This window comes from Garra rufa, chromosome 7 (assembly GCF_049309525.1).
Source record: "Garra rufa chromosome 7, GarRuf1.0, whole genome shotgun sequence".
Lineage (NCBI taxonomy): Eukaryota > Metazoa > Chordata > Actinopteri > Cypriniformes > Cyprinidae > Garra > Garra rufa.
Window position 1 is genome coordinate 7108765 of NC_133367.1, and position 17319 is coordinate 7126083.

A 17319-nucleotide genomic window follows, 5' to 3' on the forward strand; every position below is an offset into this window, starting at 1 on the left:
AAATCCATAACTTTTTGTCAGCACAATCAATAATTTAAACAAAAGTTACTGCCATTTTTTTTAATTTCAGTATAATTTTTGACTACCTTCAAACTTTTTGAGTACTGTCACAATACGTTTCGTAACAATACATCAATGCGTTCATAAAATTAGCATTTTACAACAAAATTCAAAATGGCTGACACGGGAAAATGGACTGTCATTGGGAATGGTTTGACTCGACATGCTCCAACGAATCTAACAAGGTGAGTTTTGTGATTTTTGGCCAAACCATTCAGAAGTAATAGGCAAAATAGCAATTTTTCGTATCTCCTGACCACTAGGTGGCACTGCACCGAAACACTGCACATAGCCTCAGGTCATGCTTGTTATAACGCATACCAAGTTTGGTCTCAGTACATCGAACCATTGCAGAGATATAGTCTCACATCAATTTTTGTGTTTTTTGTGAAATTCGTTTGCGCATTATCTGAGCCAATTTTGGTGAAAATCAGATAAATCGTCTAGGACAACTTCGAAAAAGTAGGTTTTTCAAACAATTAAAAATAGCGAAAAAACAAAACCTTACAATTTTTTAATTTTGTAGTTTTTTCGACTCGGCATGAGCCAAGGATTTAGATGGGGGGAAAAATCTTCTGTGCCTTACGGTTCAAAAATGATTAACATGAACATGAGTGAAAATTTGAACAAATGGTGGCGCTAGAAAGTTTGTGTTAGAGACTCCAAATTTTCTATGGTTAATGTTGGGACTGTCCTCTATCAGTGTGCCAAATTACACAAGTTTCCCGCAAGCAGTTCTATGGGCTTAACCCCTAATAATACACTTACTAAAAAAGATTAAATATTTTATGTTTATCTGAACTGTGAACGTAAATGTGATACTTAATTATTAAAATATTTTTTTTTAAATCTCTAAAGAGGTCATTGATTATGATTATTTTTAACTTTAGTTAGTTGTGTCATGTTGCCGTTTGAGCACAAACATCTGCAAAGTTACGATGCTCAAAGTTCAATGCAAAGGGAGATATTGGCTGTTACAGAATTGCTGATTGACCACCCCTTTAAATTAAATATATTAGGTGAAAGAGGTTCAGGTGACAAAGTTTTGAGAAAGTCTGCAAATAAGAAATAACAAGAATGTGTGCATTTTAATAAGTTTGAAATCCTTTCAACAATACATGGTTAAATATCCAAATGCCTAAATCACAAGACCCTATGTATATTTAAGATGTATTAGTAACACTCCATCTTCATGCTTCAAACCACACTACATCTGTCTACAGATTTAACACTTGCTTGTGATTTGTCCTAAGTAAAGCACTTGAGCAACAAAGCATCCAAAGGGCCAGAGAATGTCTTCAAGGTCAATTACACATGCTAAAAATCATGCATTTTTAAAGAAAAGTTACCTGGCCAGCGCAGCTGTGTTCCACTATTGAATGCCAAAAACAGGAAAGCCGCAAAATCAATGCACGGACAGCATGCCTGTGTACCACCCACTGCTGAAGCTGCTAAATAAAAGCACCTGATAAATTAGGAAATAAAGATAAATGCTAATGTGACCAAACAACAGAATGACCAATAATTAAAGACCAACCGAATCAATAGCTTCCTACAATATTCTTCGCAATATACGTTTCATAGACGGCGTTGAATAAAGCGAGTGACCATCTGATATCAAAGCTTTCAACTTGACACCACAATAACTCTTGTGACCTGTGCTGGCAAATGGCAAAGCCCTGATGGCATTGCTGACCGACCAGCTATATTTGTGTAAAGTCCTAATATGTCCTCCCTTAGGGGAAAAGATGCCTTAGAATTTTATTGTCCACATGTTCCTGTCTTTTAAGGCACTGACGCCTTATAATTTATTCCACAGCCTCCTGCCAAATTCTCCACGGTTCTAGGAAAGCTGCTTGAACACACTGCAAAGCAAAAGGACAAGAGCATGAGCCAAGGTCAGGCACACCATCCTGATGACCCCTGTAGCAATCAGGGGAGCATTTATGCTGCATTCACTCGCTGGTCAAGGATTTTATCCCACACTTTTAAACCATGTGTATTGTGAAAAGTGCTTTACAAATACATTAGACTTGGATTGACTTGACTTTGAGATATTTCACTAAATGAACCGACTGCTGAGGCCTAATAGACAAGCACAGCCATTGGAAGAGTTTAAAATTGAAATAAACTGAGAAGAGAAAATGCATGGCCAAAATAGAGCTGCCCTTTACTCCAAATACAAGTCTTATTAAGTATTAGCGATTTCCATTAGGGGTGCACCAATGGTATTGGCCAATGTATTGACTGTTCCCTATGAATCGCCCATAGTTCAAGCCAATCTCGAGCAGCACAGATCTACACAAGTTTTCCAACAGTCACTCTGACTCGACATGAACCAATAAAGGTCTGGTTCCTCCAACAGTACACTGAAATGAGGAAACGGATGAGCTGGTGATATGTGCATGTGTGAACCACGTATTTGAATTAAGATGCCAAATGAACGTTTTCATTATTAGGTGCTTTAATAATATTAAAAAATGTAAAAGTTGGACACAAATGATTACATAAACTGGTGAATCAGTTATTTGAACCTGAAACTAACCGTCTGAGGAGAAAAAAAAATGGCTTTCCCAGTTTACCTGAGGCTATGGATTACCCCTGGTGAAAAAAAACAGCTAAAACCAGCCTAGGCTGGTTGGCTGGTTTTAGCTGGTCAACCAGCCTGGTTTTAGCTGGTCATAGCTGGTTGTCAGGCTGGTTTTAGAGTTGTTTTGGCCATTTTTCCAGCCTGGCCAGGCTGGTCAGGCTGGAAAACCACCAGCTTAAACCAGCTTGACCAGCTACTTCCAGCTTAAACCAGCTAAAACCAGCCAACCAGCCTAGGGACATGTAATAATTTTGTACATAATGCTCTTTTTTCTTGGTCATACTGATTGTTTTGCTTCATAAAACCTCAATATATCATCAGCAGCCATGAGTTCCTCGAAATGCTTTTTTTTTTTGACTCTCAGGTAACCACTGACTTGAATTTTATGAATCACCAAGAACCACAGTTTCAGCTATAAAATTTCTTCACTGTTCTACTCAAGAAAAAGAGTCACCTACATCTTAGATGGCAATTCACCTGATTAGGATGTCTAAACTTGACTGCTACATTAAAAAGTTCCTCATCTTACTTGTTATTAGTTAGTGGTTATTAATTAAGAACATGCCCTCAAAACATAGACTCATTTCAGAGAACACATCTCATTACTTTTCATAGGTTTGGCTATACAGCAACGGAGCATCATTCTGCCAGATCCCGTCGCCACATGCACAAGTTCACAGAATGACAACTGCTGTGCCCAAATTTGCCGCTTTGTCACACGAAAAGCTTCCAAGGCCTCTGGAAACATGGTCCCAGTGACATTTGAGAGCTCCTCCACAGCTAAACTGGGCTCTAATGTGGTGCCAAGGCACTTGAAGAAGCTTATGCTCAACATAAGACTCAAACAATGTCTGAACTCCAGTAACTGATACCTTCACATAACAAGCCTTTCTCAAGGTTAAGATGCTTGATCACAAGTAATGTCCATAAATACATCAAGTATAATTTTTAATCAGAGCTTATTTTCAAATATTCGTTTAATTAATCAAGGTGTCAATTGACCTAATTATAGAGAAACGTTCACTGTCACGAACACATCAATTTTACCTGTCCTACAAAATGTTCTCTAACACAGTATTTCCTATAAACAAATCAAAAATTAATGAAGACTGGACAGTTAAGTACAACATAGTGATAACTTACCTATGGTCTGTGCGATGATATTGATGAACAATGATAACAATCAGTTATTCCTGTCGAAACAGAGCTAAAATTACATGACCAAATACAGTGAGTGCAGTCTGCTGAGTGAACACTATTCTGTCTATATAAGACGCTGCTTCAGACTCCTCCAAGAACTGGCTGGAACTCAAAGGTGGGTGAGTTGCTCATCATCTTCTTCTTCTTCTACTACTACTATTAAGCTTACATCACATACTTTAGAGCGGCTAACCCTCACGCATGTTAATCAGTTAGCATGTTTAAGAGTTCACATTGTGGAGAAGCACTGTATATTGGACATTCTTTTAAAATGAATCTTACTGAATCACTCCAAGTAAGCACATATTCGCAGCATGGGATTGACAGATTTTTTTGTCTCTCTTCGCATCTCTTACCTCAGACACATCAGACACAATCTCTCTGGAAACAACAGCAGGTATTACGCTTGTGATTATATAGTGATAATATATGCATATTAAAAATCTTTGGTTTTCAGTTAGGAAGAGAGAAATGATCAACATTTGATTGAATAGAGTACCAAATTGTTGTAATTGTTGAGTGTGTGCACAACTTTAATGGTTAACAAGTGAAGAGAGCTGCTCATGCCTGAAGGAAGGTTAAAACTGCATTAGATCTCAGAAGCTCAGAAACACTCACTTGTGTGGAGCAGCATCGTTAGCAGTAAATAAGCAGTAAATATCTTCAATACAATGAACATGTGCAATCACAGAGTGAATGACCCCCAGCACATTCTCTTCTTCTCATTAGTCACAGTAAACTGCAATCATGGGAGATGGTGAAATGGAGTGTTTCGGCCCGGCGGCCATTTACCTCCGGAAACCAGAAAGAGAGAGAATTGAGGCTCAGAACACCCCCTTCGATGCCAAATCGGCATATTTCGTCACAGTGCCAGACGAGATGTACCTGAAGGGTACTCTTGTTAGCAGAGAGGGTGGCAAAGCTACTGTCAAAACTCTGTGTGGGAAAGTAAGTACAATTATAAAATGTTTCCATCGTCTGTAAAACAATTTTGCATGATGCCAGGGGTGTCAAACTCAGTTCCTGGAGGGCCACAGCCCTGCAGAGTTTTGCTTCATCGGGGATGTAGCTCGGTGGTAGAGCACATGCTTTCCAGTTATTTTCATCATCATCCAGTTCAGTTCAAATAGTATACGATATCGCTGGATATCCCCAACTAAGCAAGCCAGAGGCGACAGCGGCAAGGAAGCAAAACTCCACAGGTGACAGAAATGGAGAAAAAAAAACCTTGGGAGAATCCAGGCTCAGTCGGGGGACCAGTTCTCCTCTGGCCAGACCAAACCAGCAGTTTGTACCAAACTGGGTCCAACAGGGATTGTCGGTAGGGGAGTGAATTTCCAGCGCTCTATTCCACCCTCAATACCACGACTGAGGTGAGACCCTTGAGCAAGACACTAAACCCCCAGCTGCTCACAAATTCTAAGTATGGGTCACCATACTTGGCCACACATCTCATCTCATCACATCCTTTGCTTCAACCCTAACACACCTGATCCATCTAATCAGGTCCTTTAGGCTTATTTGAAAACTACATGGTTTGTGTGTTGGAGCAGGGCTGGAACTAAACTCTGTGGGGCTGCGGCCCTCCGGGACTGGAGTTTGACACCCCTGCCATGGACTGTATTACTAGATGTCACATGAATCAAACACTGTCAAGTTTGGTAATTGTTTCACCCATCCTGAAAACTTTGTAGACAGTTACAGTAAAAGAGGCTGAAATCCACCCCATGAATCCGCCCAAGTTTGACAAAATTGAGGACATGGCCATGATGACCCACCTCAATGAACCTGCTGTGCTGTATAACCTCAAAGAGCGTTACGCAGCATGGATGATCTACGTAAGTCTAAGTCAATCATAGTTTATTCCTAGGATGGGGCGGCAGCATTGTTATTACTAGACTATCTATCTCTGTTTCAGACCTACTCTGGCTTGTTCTGCGTCACTGTCAATCCCTACAAGTGGCTCCCAGTGTACGACTCGGTTGTTGTGGCTGGATACAGAGGCAAAAAGAGGATTGAAGCTCCACCTCACATCTTCTCCATCTCTGACAACGCCTATCAGTTCATGCTCACTGGTAAGTAGAAATGTAAATTTTGAATCCAATTTGCAAACCAATTAAGGAAAAGTAAGACTTTCTGAAAAGAATGCCTAGTTTGTGCTAATACAATATTTTGCTTGATTCATTTAAAATTTGAATGATTAAAAAAAATCGGTTCAGAGGTTTCACTTAAAAAAACACTATGAACTTGTTTCAGACAGGGAGAATCAGTCTATCCTGATTACGTAAGTAGACTATTAAAAGGAAATGGTTTTTGTATAAGGAGTGCACTCCCGAAAACGGCTTTATAAGTATTCTGGATGCTGGAAAGCGTGGCTTGTGTGGTCAATGCATGAGCGTTATTCCCATAGGCATGGGCTGGGAAAAAAACTGTATAGCTAAAGAGAGAATGAAGTTGCTTACTGAAAGTGCTGCATGTCCTCGAGGTTAAGAAAACTGGCATGCTGGGTTCACGTCTCAAGTAGTTTTCTGGCAGTAATACTCAGATTTTTAACACATTGCACACTAATGGCCTTTTTTTTTGGTCAAAGGTGGAAAAAATGCCTTTCCGCACCAGCCAGTTTTGGACTTCTTCATTTAATGACTCAATTTGTGCTATGAAACCATTCAAAACAATACTTGTACTTACACAAAGTATGAATAAATGAGAAAAGCTAATTTATCAAACAGGTCATTTCTAATATTCTGAAATACATTCTTTTCTCTTTTTAACATCCACTCAGTGGAGAATCTGGTGCAGGAAAGACTGTCAACACCAAACGTGTGATCCAGTACTTTGCGACAATCGCTGTGGCTGGAGGGAAGAAGAAGGAAGAACCTGTTCATGGCAAAATGCAAGTGAGTACACTAAACAATCAAATATCATCCAAAGTACAGTGACAGAATTATTCTACATGAAGAAATTTCTTAAATACTCACCAGGGGTCGCTAGAGGACCAGATCATTGCAGCCAACCCTCTGCTGGAGGCTTATGGAAATGCCAAGACTGTTAGGAATGACAACTCCTCTCGTTTTGTAAGTCAAGTCACCTTTATTTATATAGCACTTCAGTCAATACAGATTGTGTCAAAGCAGCTTTACAGTGTCAAACAGGAAAATATTTTGTCAATAATGCAAGACCACATTTTTCCAGCTAAACTCAGTTTATTCAAGGCTCCAAACGGTGACTATAACAGTCACATTTGTGACCAAGAATATTATTTATGATGTGGCTTCTTGTTATCAAGACCTTCTATATGCTATGTTCTCTTAATGCGTAAACTTCATATTATTTGTAGCACATTTCTGTCAGGTAATCGTAATAAGCTTTGTGCTCTGTTACCTTTTAATAAATAAAGTGACAGCTCAAAAAATTCTGCAGAATTCAATATGAATATTCATAACATATCGTTCTCTGTACTACTATAGTACAAAATAAACATTACTGAACATCAATGGGTAGAGTATTTCATAAGAGTCTACAGTACAACTTACTAAAATATCTCATGTAATCATTTATTCAGTGTTTTAAACTGCAGAAAAGCTTAACCCTCTGGGGTCTGAGGGGGGTTTTAGGGCCCTGGAGAAATTCTGACATGCCCTGACATATTTAGAGAGCTTTAGAAGTAATTAGAATGTTTCTGAGGTCAGAATAAATGCATATACAAATGCAATAAACACTACAAATCTAGGAAATTCTAAACTGTTCTAAATTGATTTAATCCCTGTAGGGTAAATTCATCAGGATTCACTTTGGGACCACTGGAAAACTGGCTTCAGCTGATATTGAAACTTGTGAGTCAACACTATTTTTTATTTTTTATTTTTAATGTAAATGTATATGTATATATTGAGGCTACCATGTGAATTGATTGAAATCAATGCATCTTTTAAGATCTGCTGGAAAAGTCAAGAGTAACATTCCAGCTGTCTGCTGAGAGGAGTTACCACATCTTCTACCAGCTCATGACTGGACACAAGCCAGAGCTGCTCGGTGAGAAATCTACAGTATTGTGTGTTTCAGTTATTTGCTGGTTTGAGAACACTGTTAACATGCTGCACATCAATCCTTTACAGAGGCTCTCCTCATCACCACCAACCCTTATGACTATCCAATGATCAGCCAGGGTGAAATCACTGTCAAGAGTATCAATGATGTGGAGGAGTTCATTGCCACAGATGTATGTGGACAACTTCATAATTACTAGTTCTAGTACTGTTTCCAGATTCTATGAATATCTGAGCAAAACTGAAAAATAAAACACAAAACATGACATTTATTTGGTTAGACTGCCATTGACATTTTGGGCTTCACTGCTGATGAGAAAATCAGCATCTACAAGCTGACGGGTGCTGTGATGCATCATGGGAACATGAAGTTCAAACAGAAGCAGAGAGAGGAGCAGGCTGAACCTGATGGAACTGAGGGTAGGGTGTATTATTAGCATAAATTAACATGCAAACATTGACTTCATTAGTGAAAATAATGCGTAAAACTGTTCTTCCTCAGTGGCCGATAAAATCGCCTACCTCATGGGCCTCAACTCTGCTGACATGCTGAAAGCTCTGTGCTACCCCAGAGTGAAGGTCGGGAACGAGATGGTGACCAAAGGCCAGACAGTACCACAGGTGACCACTTACCTACTCGATAGATCAATAACCCTAGAAATGTCCCAAGAGTCATTCATAAGAGACATTCAAACTTGAATTTAATTTTAATATCAGTTACACCAACCTTTAATTTTTTAGGTAAACAATGCAGTAATGGCTCTCTGCAAGTCTGTCTATGAGAAAATGTTCTTGTGGATGGTCGTCCGTATCAATGAGATGTTGGACACCAAGCAGCCCAGACAGTTCTTCATTGGTGTGCTGGACATCGCTGGATTTGAGATCTTTGATGTGAGCATCAGTCATTAATGTCTCTGTAAGAATCAAGATATAAAAGATGACAGTCAGCAGTAAGAACTTGACTCTGTTGATTTATCAGTTCAACAGCTTGGAGCAGCTTTGCATCAACTTCACAAATGAGAAACTGCAACAGTTCTTCAACCACCACATGTTTGTTCTGGAACAAGAGGAGTACAAGAAAGAAGGCATTGAATGGGAGTTCATTGACTTTGGTATGGACTTGGCCGCCTGCATTGAGCTCATTGAGAAGGTAAGAGGACAGCCAGTGAAATAAAATGACTATTCTCACTGTGCCTGTACTTGAGTGTGAATATTTCTCCAACAGCCAATGGGCATCTTCTCCATTCTTGAAGAGGAGTGCATGTTCCCCAAGGCTACAGACACAAGCTTCAAAAACAAGCTGCATGATCAGCATCTGGGTAAAAGCGCAGCTTTCCAGAAGCCCAAGCCTGCCAAAGGTAAGGCAGAGGCCCACTTCTCTCTGGTGCACTACGCCGGCACTGTGGACTACAACATTACTGGCTGGTTGGACAAGAACAAGGATCCACTGAACGACTCTGTTGTGCAACTCTACCAAAAGTCATCGCTCAAAACGCTGGCCTTCCTGTATGCCGCTCATGCATCTGCTGAAGGTATGATCTGCACTTTCTGATTCCTTTGTCTTTTAATTGTGTTTAAGACATACAGTGAGGGAAAAAATATTTGATCCCCTCCTGATTTTGCATGTTTGCCCAAATGATTAGTGAGAGATCCAGAAATTAGCATTTCAAAAAATGCTTTTTATTGAGTGAAATAAGTATTTGATCCCCTATCAATAAGCAAGATTTCTGGCTCCCAGGTGTCTTTTATTCAGGTTACAAACTGAGATTAGGAGCTCTCTCTTAAAGGGAGCGCTCCTAATCTCAGTTTGTTACTTCTATAAAAGACACCTGTCCACAGAAGAAATCAATCAATCAGTTTCCAAACTCTCCACCATGGCCAAGACCAAAGAGCTGTCCAAGTATGTCAGGGACAAGATTGTAGACCTATACAAAGCTGGAATGGGCTACAAAGACCATCACCAAGCAGCTTGGTGAGAAGGTGACAACAGTTGGTGCAATTATTCGCAAATAAAAGAAACACAAAACTGTCAATGTCCCTTGGTCTGGGGCTCCATGCAAGATCTCACCTCGTGAAGTTTCAAAGATCAGAACTACATGGGAGGATCTCATCAATGATCTCAGGGCAGCTGGGACCAGTGTCACCAAGAAAACAATTGGTAACACACTATGACGTGAAGGACTGAAATGGGTCGTGGACAATGACAATGACCCAAAACACATGGCCAAGGCAACAAAGGAGTGGCTCAAGCAGAAACACATTTTTTAAACTTTTTTTTTTTTTTTTACTTTTTTTTAATGCTTTTTTCTGGATTTTTTTGTTGTCATTCTATCTCACTGTTCAGATAAACCTACAATTACAATTACAGACTGATCATTTCTTTCTCAGTGGACAGACATACAAAATCAGCAGGGGATCAAATAATTTTTTCCACTCACTGTAATTACATAGAGATTTATTAAAAATGTTAATGAAGATTATTGTGAAAGAAACACAATTTAACAATTTTAATTATGTAAAACAGCTGAGGGTGGCGGTGCAAAGAAAGGAGGCAAGAAGAAGGGTGGTTCATTCCAGACTGTGTCTGCACTTTTTAGGGTAAACAGATTATTTTTTCAATGAAGGATGGGTACTCATTCTGAAAATTACATTAAACATTTCCACATTAAACATAAACCTCTATTAAACATTTCCACAGGAGAACTTGGGTAAGCTGATGACTAACCTGAGGAGCACTCACCCTCATTTTGTGCGCTGCTTGATTCCTAATGAGTCCAAGACTCCAGGTAAACTTGATCCTTGAAAACTCAACTTTAGAACAGTTTTGAAAATATTTGTAAAACATTAAGTTGATTTGTATTTCAGGTCTGATGGAGAACTTCCTGGTTATCCACCAGCTCAGGTGTAATGGTGTGCTGGAGGGTATCAGAATCTGCAGGAAGGGTTTCCCCAGCAGAATCCTCTATGGTGACTTCAAGCAGAGGTAAAGACACCATACCTATTAATTAAAGATGATACACCATCTAATCTTAACCATATTTTAAAATTGTACTTTCAGCACTTTTTTGGCTTTACCAAAATATAACTGTTGCCTAAATGTCTTCTAGATACAAAGTATTAAATGCTAGCGTCATCCCTGAGGGACAGTTCATTGACAACAAAAAGGCTTCAGAGAAACTCTTGGGCTCTATTGATGTTGACCACACCCAATATAAGTTTGGACACACCAAGGTGAGCTATATTAAACTCCACACGAAATGAATTTCACAATATACCACTAAACTTCATTACATATTTTTACAGGTGTTCTTTAAAGCTGGTCTGTTGGGTACTCTTGAGGAGATGAGAGATGAGAAATTAGCAGAGCTGGTCACCATGACTCAGGCTCTTTGTCGTGGCTTCCTCATGAGGACAGAGTTTGTGAAGATGATGGAAAGGAGGTGAGCGAAATTTGCATTATTTGATTAACAAAAAAATAAATGAAGTTGAAGACTTTGATCAACCAAAAACCACAAACTTACTTCTATAGAGAGTCCATTTTTGCCATCCAATACAACATCCGCTCATTCATGAATGTCAAACATTGGCCATGGATGAAGCTCTACTTCAAGATCAAGCCTCTTCTGAAGAGTGCAGAGACTGAGAAAGAAATGGCAGCAATGAAGGAGACCTTCGAGAAAACAAAGGAGGATCTAGCAAAGGCGTTAGCTAAAAAGAAGGAGCTTGAAGAGAAAATGGTGTCACTTCTTCAGGAGAAAAATGACCTTCAACTCCAAGTAGCTTCTGTAAGTACTTCAACACTTTTTCAGTCAAATTAGACTCCACAGCTTAACATAAGTCAATAACTACATCCATGTCAATGTACAGGAATCTGAAAACCTCTCTGATGCTGAGGAGAGATGTGAAGGTCTCATCAAAAGCAAGATCCAGCTTGAGGCCAAACTCAAAGAGTCCAACGAGAGACTGGAGGATGAAGAGGAAATGAATGCTGAACTGACTGCCAAGAAGAGGAAACTGGAGGATGAATGCTCTGAGCTGAAGAAAGACATTGATGACCTGGAGCTCACCTTGGCAAAAGTGGAGAAGGAGAAACATGCAACAGAAAACAAAGTCAGAATTTTCACTTCTTTTCCACACTGCTGAGTTCAGACATTTGAGAATGAAAAAAAATAAACAATGTCTCCATTTAGGTGAAAAACCTGACTGAGGAGATGGCCTCTCAGGATGAGAGCATTGCCAAGCTGACCAAAGAGAAGAAAGCCCTCCAAGAGGCACACCAGCAGACTCTTGATGACCTTCAGGCAGAGGAAGACAAAGTCAACACTCTGACTAAAGCTAAGACAAAGCTTGAGCAGCAAGTGGACGATGTAAGAAGTTTGACATGAGAATATGATCTTGAATCAATTCTGTGATAATAAATATTTTACTGGTCTGGTTTCTGTCAAAATAGCTTGAGGGCTCACTGGAGCAAGAGAAGAAGCTCCGTATGGACCTTGAGAGAGCCAAGAGGAAGCTTGAGGGTGATCTGAAACTGGCCCAGGAGTCCATAATGGACCTGGAAAATGACAAACAGCAATCAGATGAAAAGATCAAAAAGTGAACAGACATCGATTTTTACACAATTACACATTTGACAAAAAGTAAATATTTTCCTAATTTTACAAATATTACTTTAAAAACAGGAAGGACTTTGAGATAAGTCAGCTTCTCAGCAAGATTGAGGATGAACAGTCTTTGGGATCACAGCTTCAGAAGAAGATTAAAGAACTTCAGGTAACACTAACCCTAATCTTTCCTATGTGAAACAGTGAAGTAGATGCATAGCAGGCAAAAATCAATGTTACAAATATCACTCAAGAATCAATTTCCATTTATTCTACATTTAGGCCCGTATTGAGGAGCTGGAAGAGGAAATTGAGGCAGAGCGAGCTGCTCGTGCTAAAGTGGAGAAGCAGAGAGCTGATCTCTCCAGGGAACTTGAAGAGATCAGCGAGAGGCTTGAGGAAGCTGGTGGTGCCACTTCTGCCCAGATTGAGATGAACAAGAAGCGTGAAGCTGAATTCCAAAAGTTGCGTCGTGATCTGGAAGAGTCCACCTTGCAGCACGAGGCTACAGCTGCAGCTCTCCGAAAGAAGCAGGCAGACAGTGTGGCTGAACTCGGAGAACAGATCGACAACCTCCAGCGGGTCAAGCAGAAGCTGGAGAAGGAGAAGAGCGAATACAAGATGGAGATTGATGACTTGTCAAGCAACATGGAAGCTGTGGCTAAAGCAAAGGTATAATCTTGAAAGAAAAACTATGAGAAAAAGTTAATTGTTTTACTAAACTAATTGAACTTTAGCACTAGTTTTTACTTCTGAATCTTGAAATATGAATAATATTCATAAGTTCTAAAAAGTGTATTTATTAATTTATTTAGGCAAACCTTGAAAAGATGTGCCGTACATTAGAAGACCAAGGAAGTGAGCTAAAAACAAAGAATGATGAGTTTGTACGCCAACTTAATGACATAAATGCCCAGAGGGCAAGGCTCCAAACTGAAAATGGTATGTAAATACTGAATATACCATGCACACAATGGCAAAGAACTGTGCAAAAACCCAATGCTGACACCATAAAAGGCTTTTGTGACTTTCTATATTGTTTATTGTCACTTACTAGGTGAATTCTGCCGTCAATTGGAGGAGAAAGAAGCTCTAGTTTCTCAACTGACAAGAGGCAAACAGGCTTACACTCAGCAGATTGAGGAACTCAAAAGACAAATTGAGGAAGAGGTTAAGGTGTGTACCTACCAAATAAAACTTCTCTTATCAAGAACTTTATATAGCTATGAACATAGCAATGTACAACTGGAATAGAAAATTTACTTCAATGTTTTTCTGACTTTAAGGCCAAGAACGCTCTGGCCCATGCGGTTCAGTCTGCTCGCCATGACTGTGATCTGCTCAGAGAGCAGTATGAGGAGGAGCAGGAGGCCAAAGCTGAACTCCAGCGTGGAATGTCTAAGGCCAACAGTGAGGTGGCTCAGTGGAGAACCAAATATGAGACTGACGCCATCCAACGCACTGAGGAGCTTGAGGAATCCAAGTAAACACAGCAAAGAAAAACATTTTCAGCACCCTACATTTAATATTACAAATGATAGTAAGATTTTATCATTTCATACCACTTTCTTCAGAAAAAAGCTTGCCCAGCGTCTGCAGGATGCTGAAGAATCCATTGAGGCAGTGAACTCCAAGTGTGCCTCACTGGAAAAGACCAAACAGAGACTGCAGGGTGAAGTAGAGGACCTCATGATTGATGTGGAGAGGGCAAATGCAATGGCTGCCAACCTTGACAAGAAACAGAGAAACTTTGACAAGGTAGGAAAGGTGTAGATCACTTATAAACCTAAATCTTGAACCATAGACTTGGCTAATTAACAATGGCATGTCTCCCACTGCCAGGTCCTAGCAGAGTGGAAGCAGAAGTATGAGGAAGGCCAGGCTGAACTAGAAGGTGCTCAGAAAGAAGCTCGTTCTCTCAGCACTGAGCTTTTCAAAATGAAGAACTCCTATGAAGAAGCTCTTGACCAGCTCGAGACCCTGAAGAGGGAGAACAAGAATCTGCAACGTAAATGCCACTTTTATTTGTACAAAAAGTAATTTTTAAAAGACATGTTGAAACAAAGCGTAACAGTTCTACATTTAAAACCCTTTAGAGGAAATTTCTGATCTCACTGAGCAGCTGGGAGAGACTGGAAAGACCATTCATGAGTTAGAGAAAGCCAAGAAGTCAGTGGAGTCTGAGAAAGCTGAGATCCAGACTGCACTTGAAGAAGCTGAAGTACTGTCAAATCAACTAATTTCCTAACAGAGTATTACACCATTTTCTTGTGAGATTGATATGATTCTTATTGTAACTACTATCCATCAGGGCACCTTGGAGCATGAAGAGTCCAAGATTCTTCGTGTGCAGCTGGAGCTGAACCAGGTGAAGAGCGAGATTGACAGGAAACTCGCTGAGAAGGACGAGGAGATTGAACAGATCAAGAGGAACAGCCAAAGAGTGATCGATTCCATGCAGAGCACTCTGGACTCTGAGATCAGAAGCAGAAATGATGCCCTGAGAGTTAAAAAGAAGATGGAGGGAGATCTGAATGAGATGGAGATCCAGCTGAGTCATGCCAACCGCCAGGCTGCTGAGGCCCAGAAACAGCTCAGGAACGTCCAAGGCCAACTCAAGGTATCTTTCTGTAGAATGACACAATTTCAAATAGGCATGACATGAAACTAACAAAGAAAGACCATTACCACAGGATGCCCAACTGCACCTTGATGAAGCTATCAGAGGACAGGAGGACATGAAGGAGCAGGTGGCCATGGTGGAGCGCAGGAATAACCTGATGCAAGCAGAGATTGAGGAGCTGAGAGTTGCTCTGGAGCAAACAGAGAGAGGTCGCAAAGTGGCGGAGCAGGAGCTGGTTGATGCCAGCGAGCGTGTGGGGCTGCTGCACTCACAAGTACAAAAAACTATTAAATACTCTGAACAAATTCAGGTTACATGAAAAATAAGTTTTAGTTAAACATAGACTAAACTACCTGCTTAAATCCCACAGAATACAAGTCTTATTAACACCAAGAAGAAGCTTGAGGCTGATCTGATCCAGGTTCAAGGTGAGGTGGATGATGCAGTCCAGGAGGCCAGAAATGCAGAGGAGAAGGCCAAGAAGGCCATCACTGATGTGAGTGTATACATTCTCTTACTTGATTCTAACTTAAACAGTTATTTGACTAGGTTTATCTGCAAGTGGTAACAAAGCGAACCTTTATGGAAGGCATTTCCATCTCTGTTGATAAGTTCATTTAAATTGGCCTATATTTCAGGCTGCCATGATGGCTGAGGAGCTGAAGAAGGAGCAGGACACCAGTGCTCACCTGGAGAGGATGAAGAAGAACCTGGAGGTGACTGTCAAAGACCTGCAACACCGTCTGGATGAGGCTGAGAGTCTGGCCATGAAGGGTGGAAAGAAACAGCTCCAGAAACTGGAGTCCAGGGTAAATTACAAGCTAAATACAGTTTTAGATGAACTGGCTATGGCAGAGATTTGACAGGTGACAACAATAACTCTCTACTGAAGGTGCGTGAGTTGGAGGCTGAAGTTGATGCTGAACAGAGACGCGGCGCAGACGCTGTGAAAGGAGTGCGCAAATATGAAAGGAGAGTGAAGGAGCTCACCTACCAGGTAAAACTACACTGGATTTAGATATTTACTAACATTCATAATAATTTACATAGTTAAACTAAGACCATGAACAATATTTACACCCAAAGACTGAGGAAGACAAGAAGAACGTGATCCGACTGCAGGATCTGGTAGACAAGCTGCAGCTGAAAGTGAAGGCCTACAAGCGCCAGGCTGAGGAAGCTGTAAGTCTAATGTCAAATGTCTTGACTGTGAGGTTTTGACATTCTCTGTTCAATACATTCAGTGTCATGAGTGCAATGCTCTGAAATGGGTTGGATATCTTGTGTCATCCTAACAGGAGGAGCAGGCCAACACTCACCTGTCCAGGTACAGGAAGGTGCAGCATGAGATGGAGGAGGCTCAGGAGCGCGCTGACATCGCTGAGTCCCAGGTCAACAAGCTGAGAGCCAAGAGCCGTGAAGCTGGGAAGGTAACGTTTAAACTTATACTACCCTGATAACAGTGTTGGGCAGTGCAACAGCTACAAAGAGCACAGCTGTTACTTTAGTTAGTCCAACTAGTGAACTCAAAACAGCTCGACTGTGGTGGAGGGTCTTTCTACACATAATAATGAAGTAAAGCTGAATTCATTGAAAATGTTCTAAGCAAGTCAGTCACAAGATTTCCAAGATTAAAAGCATTTTGGATGTAAAGATGGACTCCATTTTTCATCCTGATGTTTTGCCTTCATCCTTCCAGCAGAGTTTTCTTCAAACCTTGATTATCTGTCCAAGTGTATTTTAGGGGTTCTAAACTTGGATACTTGATGTTCAGAAGTGGGACAAAGTAGCTCCGCATGAAAGTCACACATAAACTGATTTTCAAATTGTCTGGTGAGGCTACATTGACTCTAATATCTTCTTGTTTTCAGGGCAAAGAAGCCGAGGAATGAGGGGCAATATCCAGACAGAGTAGCAGGTCATCATATAATATGAATTACCTGTGAAATGTCAGACAATAAATGTAAACTTGCAAACTATTTGCTGTTCTGTGTTTCTGTAATTATCAAGCATTTCCATAAAGCATTCCATGACATGGGATGAGAAGTCTCTGCAAGAAAAAAGGCAAATCACGCAAAAACACAGGAAAATTAAATACTTTTGAGTATTTATTCATCTTTCATAGTTTACATTATTATGTTGTGATGCTTAAGTTTACTCAGTAGTGCCAGCCATTTATCAGGTATAGTACATCAT

General features: G+C 40.3%; 1 protein-coding gene across 1 annotated transcript; it reads left to right on the forward strand.

Moving 5' to 3' along the window:
- Positions 1-4195: 4195 nt before the first annotated feature.
- LOC141338875 (myosin heavy chain, fast skeletal muscle-like) lies at positions 4196-17102 on the forward strand. Its single transcript, XM_073844492.1, has 40 exons — positions 4196-4247; positions 4580-4798; positions 5545-5688; positions 5769-5925; positions 6107-6134; positions 6633-6747; positions 6832-6924; positions 7620-7683; positions 7784-7882; positions 7966-8069; positions 8178-8316; positions 8399-8517; positions 8638-8787; positions 8876-9046; positions 9122-9428; positions 10421-10494; positions 10595-10682; positions 10762-10879; positions 11004-11127; positions 11200-11336; positions 11426-11681; positions 11764-12006; positions 12087-12263; positions 12347-12492; positions 12579-12669; positions 12783-13172; positions 13316-13442; positions 13558-13676; positions 13787-13983; positions 14075-14258; positions 14343-14508; positions 14597-14721; positions 14812-15120; positions 15194-15397; positions 15494-15619; positions 15762-15932; positions 16016-16120; positions 16210-16305; positions 16422-16553; positions 16995-17102. Exons 2-40 carry the CDS (start codon positions 4598-4600, stop codon positions 17013-17015), a joined length of 5817 nt encoding a protein of 1938 aa, XP_073700593.1. The 5' UTR covers positions 4196-4247; positions 4580-4597; the 3' UTR covers positions 17016-17102.
- Positions 17103-17319: the final 217 nt, after the last annotated feature.